This window comes from Anomaloglossus baeobatrachus, chromosome 4 (assembly GCF_048569485.1).
Source record: "Anomaloglossus baeobatrachus isolate aAnoBae1 chromosome 4, aAnoBae1.hap1, whole genome shotgun sequence".
Classification (NCBI taxonomy): Eukaryota; Metazoa; Chordata; class Amphibia; order Anura; family Aromobatidae; genus Anomaloglossus; species Anomaloglossus baeobatrachus.
In genome coordinates this window covers 507,318,438-507,331,166 of record NC_134356.1, presented here as the reverse complement: position 1 = coordinate 507,331,166, position 12,729 = coordinate 507,318,438, and the positions used below count along the sequence as shown (strand labels likewise).

The 12,729-nt window shown below is 47.9% G+C and overlaps 1 protein-coding gene across 1 annotated transcript in view; it reads right to left on the bottom strand.

Annotated features, from left to right (window-relative positions):
• The window catches only part of GATM (glycine amidinotransferase), a 38,385-nt gene extending 33,979 nt beyond the window's left edge, over positions 1–4,406 (bottom strand). The window contains exon 1 of the mRNA XM_075345836.1: positions 4,261–4,406. Within this exon, the coding sequence (XP_075201951.1) occupies positions 4,261–4,329 (69 nt within the window). The 5' untranslated portion in view covers positions 4,330–4,406. The remainder of the gene's footprint in view (positions 1–4,260) is intronic.
• Positions 4,407–12,729: the final 8,323 nt, after the last annotated feature.

Here is a 12,729-nt window from a genome sequence, read left to right as displayed (position 1 = left end):
AGTGTCCGGGATGTTTTGAATACTCCTGGTTGGTGCTGGAAGCAGCTGGAGCTCAGGCTGTAGGGGACACCAAGACTGGTAGGATCATACCTCTTGTTAGTAGAAAGTTTAGAGTATTATGTATTAGTATTATAGTATTATGCACCACCCATAGTCCTCCATGTAGTATAATGGGCCCCACATAGTTCTCCAAATAGTATAATGCACCCAAAATCTTCCATATAGTATAATGCACCACATAGTCTTTCAAATAGTATAATCAGCCCTACAAAGTTTTCCACATAGTATGCGGCCCACATAGTCCACGTCCTCCATATAGTATAATGCATCCCAAAGTTCTCAATATACTATAATGCATCCCACATAGTCCTCAATATAATATAATTGGACCTATATTGCTTTCCATATATTATAATGCACCAATTAAGTCCTTCATATAGAAGAATGGGCCTCACACTGCCTTCCATATAGATAATGCACCCCCTCATAGTCCACCATATAGGATAATGGACCCCCAAAGTCCTCCATATAGTATAATGTATCCCCATAGTCATCCATATAGTATAATGCACCCCCATAGTTCTCCGTATAGTACAATGGCCTTCACATAACCTTCCATATAGACTAATGCATCCCCCATAGACCACCATATAGTATAATGACCCCCACATAGCTTTCCATATAGTATAATGCACTCACAATAGTCCTACATTTATTATAATGCACCCCTATAGTCCTCTATATAGTATAATGTATACTCCATTGTACTCCATATAGTATAATGCATCCCCATAGTCCTCCATATAGTATAATGCACCCCATAGTTCACCATATATTAGAATGAACCCCATAGTCCTCCATATAATATATCGCACCTCTAATAATCCCTCAATAGTATAATGCATATCCTATAGTCATCCTTAGAATATTATATCCATTGGCCACCAGTGTACTCATCAATTTACAAAAAAAAAAAATAAAATTCACCTCTCCTTTGCTCCGCTGTACTGATCTCCGTGATGAGCATTCTGCAGCTGTGTACATGTCGGCGCAGGGGGTGCGCTGTAGTGACATCATCGCGTCCACTGGGCTGAGATGACAGGTCTCAAATGACGAGGAAGCATGATGAAGGAAGGAGTGGATAGCGAAGCGATCCCCTTTATTGCTTTCAACTGTAACCATATCTACAATACTGATACAGTTGAACATGCAATGCAAGGCAGGTGGGACCCCGACTCATGGACTACATAGCGACGGAGTGGTCTGCCGCCATTGGTGGTACATCACAGATTATTTTATAGATGTATATATATATATATATATATATATATATATATATACATGTATATGTATGTATATATATATATATATATAGGGATGATTTATGTATCCTAATATTATTGTGTATGATATATATTGTTTCAATATTTTTATTATTTTATTATCAAATATGCATATATATATTTAAATACTGGGGTGTATTATTATTAATATTTATTTATAGAGCACCATTGATTCCATGGTGCTGTACATAGGGGGGCTCACATACATAATACATGTACAAGTTACAATAGACAGACTTGATATATTATAGGTAAATATACATATATACAGTATATATATATATATATATATATATATATATATATATGTAAAAGTTACTATATACAGAGTGTGCTTATAGTTTTTTTTTATTATGAATACGTTATATCATTATTTAATATTATGTTTTATATTGTTAATCTATAGGTATTTTAATGCTTGTGAAGGGGCTCAAAAACGATATGGGAAATACAGTATTGGCTACAGAGACATGTACATTTTTTTTAGACAGCCTATAATAATTTGAATAAATACTTTGGGTTAAATAGCTCTGTAAGCAGAAGTTTTTTTGTTAACTGGGAGTCCTGTGTGCAGCCACCCTGTGGTGACTCGTGGTATTACATGTGTTAATACATGGAACTGATGCAATGCACAGTATGTACAAGGGAAGCAGCCTCCTACACAAGAGGGCCTCCTGTCTTAGAAGTGATTGATGGCCATGCTATGTTCAGCTCTAGACCTTCCTCCATGCTACACTGCACGTACACATGTCATTTGTTTTATCAAACACTCTAGAGACTTGCACTGTGACCCCTTTAGTTTTAGAGAACCAGTGGTCAAAGTAAACGATGTCACAACAGCTGTAAACATGGTTATATGGCCACTATCTTATCGAAAACCCCTGAGCAGAGCTTGGTTTCCTATGGACAGAGCATTTCCCTTGGATGCCTGACGGAATATTTTACATAGTAGAGGCATTACGTTTAAAAAATGTAAATGTAGAAATGAATGAATTTAAACGTATGTAGACGTGCTATATTTATCATTTATTTCTATGCGCAAAACAGTTATCAATATTGAGATGTATATACTAATATATATATATATATATATGTATATATATATATACAGTATGTGTGTGTGTGTACATATATATATATATATATATATATAAAATATATACACATATGTATTATATATATATATATATATATATATATATATATATATATATATGTCTTGAACAACATTGATAAATATATAATGGGTCTACTTATTTTTAAACTCCAACATTTAAACTGGTCAAGGTAATAATATTAAGTAACAGAGAAAGAGATAGGTACAGCCTCTCATTCACTGCATGCACTGTGTAATCATAAACCCAGGTCACAAAGTTTGAAGAGTGTGAATGGCTCTTATCTAGAAATGTGGAGTATTGTGCTCTCCAGCTGTGGCTGTAAATCCAGTTCCCACTGACAATAATGGAGCCGGTGGTGCAATAAAATGTGGCCTCTATTGGGATTTCACACTACAATCTTGTGGCTGGAATGTTTGAGAATGAAAATGTGTTCCTTAATTCTGGATCTGCAGATCATTCATAGTTTTCTACATTACCAATAGGAAACATTAAATGATAAAACCCTGAATGAATTGTGTGTATCTGTTCTAGAATTACAAGTACTGTACTGCATATAAGCAGACATTTCTGGCAGACTATAGCAATGACTGTTGTCCCATTATCTCTGTCTTGACACGTGTTTCTTACCTTTAATCATTCTCTGCAGATATTACTACAGGGAAATAGATTAATGTAATAAAATTGTTCTGCAGTGCATTTACTAGGAATACTAGGGGAATGTATGTCCCATTAATTGCTCATGGATAAAGCATCAGATTTGAAATGTAAACATATTTGTAAACATATTTGAAATGTAGCATAAAGAAGAACATAAGATATTGTAAAACTAAAGCTTGAAAACTTCAAGAGTTAAGCGTTATAACTTTATGTCATTATCTTTCTGGATTTTAATAATGATGAGTCAAGATTTATAAATTCCTGGATTGATGAATTTTCTTCTAAAAAAAAGCCTTTAAGTCATAGTTAAAGTAACATAGTAACAAAACCCTCCCTCATTTTAATACCATTTAATTCCTCCCATAACTTATACATCTTTGGACAAATCAATTGTAAAAAAATGCCATCAAACCTCATGACAAACTATTTACAGTCTTAAAATGTAATAGTTGTTAATCTAGAAGATGTAGACTTTGAAATATTGGCTATAAAATATGTAAAAAACCATGTATCCTACTGAAGAGCCATGAAAAAAATACTTATTTCCAAGTTATATGGGCACAAAATCACAAATTCGCATTGAAAAAGGTCATTACAATAGTTGTGTTTATGGTTATTGTACCTCAGTCATTAGAGGGATCTCAAAAAAAGAAGCTTTTACTTAAAGACATGAAAATGTTCTTGACTGATCCAACATAAGTTAAGAATTTAGAAAGTCTGATATATGGAGTGCAACTATGGTCCTTAGTTCCCAGGCTAACATGACAAATGCATGAAATTGATGAATGAACTGAATACAGTTGACAATATGGATATGGAAAGAACATTCAAAATCTGATAACGGAGACATTCAACAAATTACAACCTTGGCACTATCACCATGAAAGATAATCTGGTCAATTTAACAAGCCTAAATGCATTTCAAGGACAATGTTTTTATAGAAAAGAGAGATAATGCAGTTATGACAAGGCGATTGGCCTATAGCTATAAATATACATACAACTGAGTGTAACTGTTACATGATCTGATGTCATTGTGTATAAACTGCAGTAACCAGAAACTTAATCCTAGTGTTTCTGAGCCGGGGTTATGCAATGTGGACAGGCATGGAATGGAAAGCATGAAATATAGGAATACAGACCATGGATCCTATGTAATGGACAGCTTCAGCTCCCCTGCTTCCTCCTCTCACACATCTCACTCGCAGCATGGTGCCTGGTGGACCTATGGGTGGGAATGTGCTCACTGAATGAAAGAAAAGAGCTAGGAGCCCTGTGTTATCTCTACCTAAGCCAAGTAGTATGGAGCCCTGCAGAGCTGGAAAAGCTCTTTATATGAACTCCACAACCCTCTCCATTGGCTGCTGCTGTTAACAGGTGGTGATAGTGTCAGAGCTAAAGGTCACAAATTCCCAGATTAGAAAGTGTCTCTTGCAAGAAACGTAACACCTTTTTCCTTTTTTAGCTTGGACAAGACAGTAGGGACCAATGTTTAAAATCTTAAGACCTAACATCTGCAGAATCTGTCCAAACATTGAAAACAGTGAAGATATACCAGCTGCTGAAGGAACATCTGGTGCTTGTGCTATGAAGCCTCACACCCTGCCCAACAGATTTGGAGGTGTCTTTGTGCCTTAAAGAGGACCAACCACCAGAATTTTCATGTATACACGAAAGCCAGTGCTATCCTAGTGCAATCATGCTATTTCTAAGCATACTTTTAGTTGTGAGAGTGGATGTATACTTTCTGGAAAATAAGCAAGTAAAGTTTGTGAAATGCAGTGTTATTTGATGAGAGGTGCAAAGGAATATCTAATAAGTGGGTCGGGTTTTGCTAGTTATTCACGCCCCTGTCTGTCTGCCTGCCCTTCCTCCCCCTGTCTTTGTTATTTATGCTAATTACAGCTAATTACCTCATGAAGAATAATTTAGGTGGCATTTACAGTACATGATAGTGGATGTTACACAAACATCAATCAGTTACTTGTAAGCTGATCGGCAGTCGTTTAATAGCCTCAAGCAGACCATATTCACAGAATGATCAGTAATTCTGAGCACAGTGGCTGCAATTGTTCTTGGCATCATATGCCAAATTTACACAGAACGATGTGTTCTGAACCTACCTGATGCACAAACTAATGCGGGCGTCACACGGTACGATATATCTGGCGATATGTCGTCGGGGTCACGTCGTTAGTGACGCACATCCAGTATCGTCAGAAATATCGTACCGTGTGACACCTATGAACGAGCAGAAATACTCACCTTCTCGTTCATCGTTGACACGTCGTTCATTTTCATAATATCGTCCCTCCTTCTGTGCTCCGGTCGTTCGTCACTCCCGTGGCAGCACACATCGCTCCGTGTGACACCCCTGGAGCGACGAACACAGCTTAACTGCGTCCCGCCGGCAATGCTGAAGGAAAGGGTGGGCGGGATGTTTACGTCCCGCTCATATCCGCCCCTCCACTTCTATTGGCTGGCTGCCGTGTAACGTCGCTGTGACGCCGAACATCCCTCCCCCTTCAGGAAGAGGATGTTCGCTGCCCACAGCAACATCGCCCGGGAGGTAAGTACGTGTGACAGGGGATTAATGACTTTGTGCGCCACAGGCAACTAAGTGACGCACAGACGCCAGGGGAGGGTGCGATCGCACGATTTATCGTCCCGTGTGACGCCCGTATAAGACACACGTCGTGAATATCAGAGCAAGTGGAATGTGATAAAACATTGCATTCCACTCGGACCAATATTAGCCTATGTGCCAGCTCCCATGAGCGATTATTTTCTCAGCCCTAATCGGACCGAGAAAACAGTCGCAGCTCACTGTGGGTGCAATGCAAGTCTTTTTCTCTCGCACCCATTCAAGTCTATGGGGCGAGAGAAACATCACGCTGCACTCGCAGTACACCGGTGTTTGCGAGTGCAGGGCGAGAATGGCAATAGCCGGCAACAGAGGAGAGAGGGAAATAAATTCCTCCCTCCCCTCCTCTCCTCAGAGCCAGCCCACCCCTCCACAGCGCCGGCACCTCCCCTCCTCAGTACCGGCCCGCCCCCTGCAGCTGTGGTCCGATAACATGATCGGACATCAGTCACAATGACACTCGTATGACACTCGGCTCCCGCTGTGCTGCCAGCGTGAGTCGAATGTCATGCAAGGATCGCAGTAGTCCCAGTGTGGCCCCGGCCTTAGGGTCCCACTGCCAGGAGGAAATTAATCTTATTCCTCCTAGCAAAGTTTGGTTTCCAGTCATAGGGGTGGTGCTGGCGCAAGTTCCGTCACCACTCTGTGTATAGTGAAAGGCGTCTGTAACTGCGCTACTGGCACTGACTGACAGCCGACTATGCATTACAAGTATAAACAGAGGATATGGATTAGAAATGCAACAGGCTTGCCTAAAAAGAGCTGTGCGTTTTATGGCATACTTAAAACTGAATATATGCCCAGTGGCATAACTAGAATGGGATGGGCCCCGGTGGAAAGTTTGGACCTGGGCCCCACCTAACCATACACCAACACTATGAGTACAAGATAATGATGCCGACACTCAGGGTACGGGATAGTGTCGCTGACACTTGGCTCTTTCTCTCAGCATCCATGTTTCCCATGGTTTGAAATCCCTTTTTTTTATCAGCACCTAGCTTTCCTATGTTCTGATATTCTTCTTGTTCTCAGAACACACCTTCCCCATGCTCTGCTATACATCTTTCCCTCAGCAGGCAGCTTTTCCATGCTCTGATATACCTTATTTTTCGGACTATAAGACGCACCGGACTATAAGACGCACCCTGGTTTTAGAGGAGGAAAATAGGAAAATAAAATTTTAACCAAAAAATGTGGTCATGACACACAGTTATGGGGCGAGGATCTGCTGCCGACACTGTTATGGGGGTAATGTCCCCAATTTCTCTACTAAGGTACCCCATTCTGGTAACGATCTTCCTGCCTTGTATATGATCCTGCTCATATACCCCCATCCTGCTCATATACCCCCATCCTGCTCATATACCCCCATCCATCCTGCTATATACCCCCCATCCTGCTCATATACCCCCATCCATCCTGCTCATATATCCCCATCCTGCTAATATACCCCCATCCATCCTGCTCATATACCCCATCTATCCTGCTCATATACCCCATCCTGCTCATATACCCCCATCCTGCTCATATACCCCCATCCATCCTGCTATATACCCCCCATCCTGCTCATATACCCCCATCCTGCTCATATGCCCCCATCCATCCTGCTCATATACTCCCATCCTGCTATATACCCCCCATCCTGCTCATATACCCCCATACTGCTCATAATATACCCCCATCCATCCTGCTCATAATATACCCCCATCCATCCTGCTCATAATATACCCCCATCCTGCTCATAAAATACCCCCATCCTGGTATATGACCTGTATCCTGTGGCACAGAAAAAAAATAATAAACGTTTATACTCACTTTTCCTCACTCCCTGCAGCACCGACCAGCTTCCTTTCTGTCTCAGCTGCAGTGCCGCTGTGTGGAGCCATCACCGTTGTCTGCAGCATCGCGATGTCTTCCTGTCTGTGCCGGTCAGCTGATCTGTGTGGACACTAGCGGCACGCACAGCGATGACGTTGTGACGCCCTGGGCAAGCCAGGGGTCACAGGTCATCACACCACCACACCCTACATCCCAGTTAGGAACACCAAAGCTACTAAAATCCTTGTTGCCTTCCTCCAGGGGCTGATGTTCACACCAGGGGGTGGGCCAGGCGGTTGGCTCCGCCCACCAAGGAGTACACAGCCCTGGAGGCAGGAAGAACCAGGCAGTCTAGTTAGAGGAGTGAAGGAGTAAACAGCTAAGTGAAAGTGAAGTGGTAGTGGAGCAAGGAAGAAAAAGAGTAAAAGTGAGCATAGAAAGACCTGAAGTTAGTCCAGCTAAGTGCAGGACAGGTCAGCAAGGTCAGCAACAGCGGTGATCATCTGGAGGGGGACTGCTCGGAGGTTGCTGGAAGGACCGCGGACGGGTAGTGGCCCGGCGGTCTGGAGCAGTATACGAAGGACAGTCAGCACCAGGGCAGGGGCCTCTCGGACCCCGGCAAGGCTAGGAGTCGCCATAATTTGCTGAATCCGTCAGTGAAGGGGACGTCGATCCCCCAACAACCAAGTCCCGACTGAAGGCAAAAGTCCAACCATTCAGGAGGAACACCGCCACCGCCAGGGCACCAGTTCCTCAGGGCCAGCGTCTGCGGGCAAGAGAGGGCTCCTCCGGCCCATATCCAAACCGGGGAGCGGGTTACCAGTGGGAACCCATCGCTACCAACACAGAAACACTAGGTGCAGGTCAAAGGGACATCACCGTTACCTACTGGGAGAGCAAGTGCAGCCGTCCGTGGGAACCGTCTTTCCAGCCGTGTGGTTTACCTTAAAACTGTGTCAACGTCTCAGGCTGAGTGAGTACCACAGTGCCGCAAGGCACAGCGCTGCCCCCGCGTCCCTGCGCCCACCTGGCCCTGTACCTTCCACACCATCACTGGGCCCCGGGATCACCAATCCCTACCCACGGAGGGGCAACACAACACCTGGCTGCTCCGCATCACCACTCCCGGGATCCCCATATTGAGCAGCGGTGGTGCTACAAATCACCACAACCGTGGGTGGCGTCACGGACAATAAACAATCCCCACACCCAACAACCCCCTTTCACTCACGGGCGAGGAGCGCCGCTAGAGTCCCCGGGATCCGGCCCACCGCTCGAGCCACCGAGCAGCAGCAGGCCGCAGCAGCCGCGGCAGCCAGACCCGAGCAGCAGTGGGAGAGCGCGGCGTCCCCTCCTCTGCCCGCGACAACTTGGCGTCACGAACAGGATCTTACCGCTCTGCCGTTGGGTAGAGGTGCGCCTTGTGACCGCCGGAGGTATCCGGCTGAAAATTTCCAGTAGTCGCCATCTTTGGCGCGAAAAGTTGCCGCTCGAGCGTCTTCTCGAGTAGCAGAGGCGCGAAGGCCAAAACTCTGCCCCAATAGAGGAGTGGCCGGAAAGAAGCTAAGGGGGATGCGATGGCGGCTGGCTGCATGTGAGAGCAGCTATAAAGCAGGGACGCCAGGACTCTGCAGCAATACTGGGTTCCTGGAAGGCACGATTGCCAAGATGTACAACCCAACTCCCAACGAGGAAGCCCCCGCGCCCGGCACGGCGACGTGGTTGAGGGACCGGACCGTCCCGCTGAGTAATCGTCTGCAGGCCCATATGCAACTCCTCCTGGAGGAGTGGGAGACCGACATGGCGGACGTGGTGGCTGCTATGTGGAGACGCGAGGTTGAAGAGGAGTTGGAGGAGCGGGTAAGCGACCCACGCCCCTGTATTCTTAAGGTATCGGCCGTTGGAGCTGAGGGGCCCGGCCGGCTTCCGCTCACCCTGCCTCTCTCCCCGCTACCCGTGATAGCTGCTGCCGCCCCGCCATTAGGCCCGCTACCTGCCCAACCGGTAGCGATACCCTGCCCAGCCGCTCCGGCGGACCAGCCGGCTGCAGACGTCCAGGACGACCCTTAAGTGCACCAGGGGGAACCGCGAGGACCGCGGCCCCTTAACAGCATGGTGCCAGAAGTCCCAGTAGAGACTGTGCCAGACCCTGAGCACGAGACCATGGCCTGGATAAAGGCCCGGGTGATGCAATTCCACCGGCGTCAGCAGGATCAGATCTTCCGGATGATGGAGCAGTGGACCAACGAGGTGGAGGAGTTGCTTACAACTGCCCCGATGTACGGAGGGGAAATGGATGTAGCAGAACCGACTGGTGACCCACGTCCCTATGTCCTACCAGGACCGGCCGCTGCGGCTGAGGGGCCCGGCCTAGTCTCGGCCTATGCATCACCCTTGCCGTTACTTATGGGGCGCCTCAGTGTAAGCTCGCCTGATTTGCTGCTCCGTGCTACCGCGGAAGGGGCTGAAGTGCTGGATGCTGGAGGCCAGAAGGCTGCGACAGCTGGCGGTAACCCACCTGACACAGAAACAAGAGATGACGACTCCGGCCCTAGTCCCGGGTCCGCTGCTGAGTTTGAAGAGGCAAGTGAGCGTTCCCGCTATGTAGGAGACCCCGTGGTTGTCCATACCCCGCGTACCGGTGGAAATGGGTAACGGGTGCCCCTGTCACCGCAGGCATGTCAGTGCATGTTTGATGTGCTGGTGGAAGAGGATGGGTCCGCTGCAGCTGAAGGCCTGGAGTAGGGCAGCGGAGCACCATTGTCCAGTCCCCGTTGGGACCACCTTTGTGTTTGTTAAAAAAATGTTTGAAAGTTTAAAGTAATGATAAGCCAAATGATTACCGTGTACTTCATCAGATTCACAGTGATTGCACCGGCCGGAGCCGGCACCATTGTCCAAGTGGGGACCGTTTAAAAAGTTAGCATGGGAACTATCCATGGACAAGCCCGTGAACTTGCAGGGCAACCACAAACGTTAAGTGGCTTGTAAATATGTTGTTTTACTGTACCGTTTTCCGCAGTTGCCGCCTCTGGAGAGGCAGGTTGGAGGGAGGGCCCTCAGCAGAGCAGGCTGGGGCCCAGCCACCACAGGAACCGGTGGCTACCCTCTGGAGGGAAAGGACAGATCCCGCTCGGGTAACGTGTGCTGGACTGTGGGTCAAGGGGTGCTGCCTGGGCTTTAGGGGCAGCATCAGGGCCAGGTTGCTTGGGTGGGAGAGAGCGGAAACCGTACCCGTAAAACCGTTTAGTAACATTTGAAATGTGCCTCCCGTTGTGGGATGATGTTATGCTTTACATGTTTACTTTACAGAAAATAAAACCGGTGTTGGACGGGCAGCCCGCGGACGGTCTGCATTTTGCTAAGGGGGAATGTGACGCCCTGGGCAAGCCAGGGGTCACAGGTCATCACACCACCACACCCTACATCCCAGTTAGGAACACCAAAGCTACTAAAATCCTTGTTGCCTTCCTCCAGGGGCTGATGTTCACACCAGGGGGTGGGCCAGGCGGTTGGCTCCGCCCACCGAGGAGTACACAGCCCTGGAGGCAGGAAGAACCAGGCAGTCTAGTTGGGGGAGTGAAGGAGTAAACAGCTAAGTGAAAGTGAAGTGGTAGTGGAGCAAGGAAGAAAAAGAGTAAAAGTGAGCATAGAAAGACCTGAAGTTAGTTCAGCTAAGTGCAGGACAGGTCAGCAAGGTCAGCAACAGCGGTGATCGTCTGGAGGGGGACTGCTCGGAGGTTGCTGGAAGGACCGCGGACGGGTAGTGGCCCGGCGATCTGGAGCAGTATACGAAGGACAGTCAGCACCAGGGCAGGGTCCTCTCGGACCCCGGCAAGGCTAGGAGTCGCCATAATTTGCCGAATCCATCAGTGAAGGGGACGTCGATCCCCCAACAACCAAGTCCCGACTGAAGGCAAAAGTCCAACCATTCACGAGGAACACCGCCACCGCCAGGGCACCAGTTCCTCAGGGCCAGCGTCTGCGGGCAAGAGAGGGCTCCTCCGGCCCATATCCAAGCCGGGGAGCGGGTTACCGGTGGGAACCCATCGCTACCAACACAGAAACACTAGGTGCAGGTCAAAGGGACATCACCGTTACCTACTAGGAGAGCAAGTGCAGCCGTCCGTGGGAACCGTCTTTCCAGCCGTGTGGTTTACCGTAAAACTGTGTCAACGTCTCAGGCTGAGTGAGTACCACAGTGCCGCAAGGCACAGCACTGCCCCCGCGTCCCTGCGCCCACCAGGCCCTGCACCTTCCACACCATCACTGGGCCCCGGGATCACCAACCCCTACCCACGGAGGGGCAACACAACACCTGGCTGCTCCGCATCACCACTCCCGGGATCCCCATATTGAGCAGCGGTGGTGCTACAAATCACCACAACCGTGGGTGGCGTCACGGACAATAAACAATCCCCACACCCAACAACCCCCTTTCACTCACGAGCGAGGAGCGCCGCTAGAGTCCCCGGGATCCGGCCCACCGCTCGAGCCACCGAGCAGCAGCAGGCCGCAGCATCCGCGGCAGCCGGACCCGAGCAGCAGTGGGAGAGCGCGGCGTCCCCTCCTCCGCCCGCAACAACGTCATTGCTGTGCTCACCGCTCTCTACACAGATCAGCTGACCGGTACAGACAGGAAGACATTGCGATGCTGCAGACAACGGTGACGGCTCCACACACGGTGATGGGTGAGTACACCGATTCACTGCACCCCGCCCTGATAATGATGCACGAAGGGCAGTGAATACAGCCGCACATGATCACTCCAGGCTGTAGTTTCCAGGGGTGATCATACGGGCCGGCTGTTAATTATGCGCGCAGCCCCCGCCCATCACCCCGCCCACCTGTCAGCGCTGGCTTTAGTGCTGAGAGATGATGGGCAGGAGGATGGGCGTGCATATGAAATGAGCGGGCCCACGTGGTCACGGCAGGCGCTGCTACAGCCTGCTCGTGCCCCCGATGACCCGCTCCACCACAGCACCCTCATTCCCCGCAGCCACATTCAGACCATAAGACGCACCCCCCAATTTCCCCCAACATTTGGGGGGAAAAAAGTGCGTCTTATAGTCCGAAAAATACGGTACATCTTTCCCTCAGCACCCAGCTTTCCCATCCCATCTTTGTCCCCACTCTTATATAGTTCTCC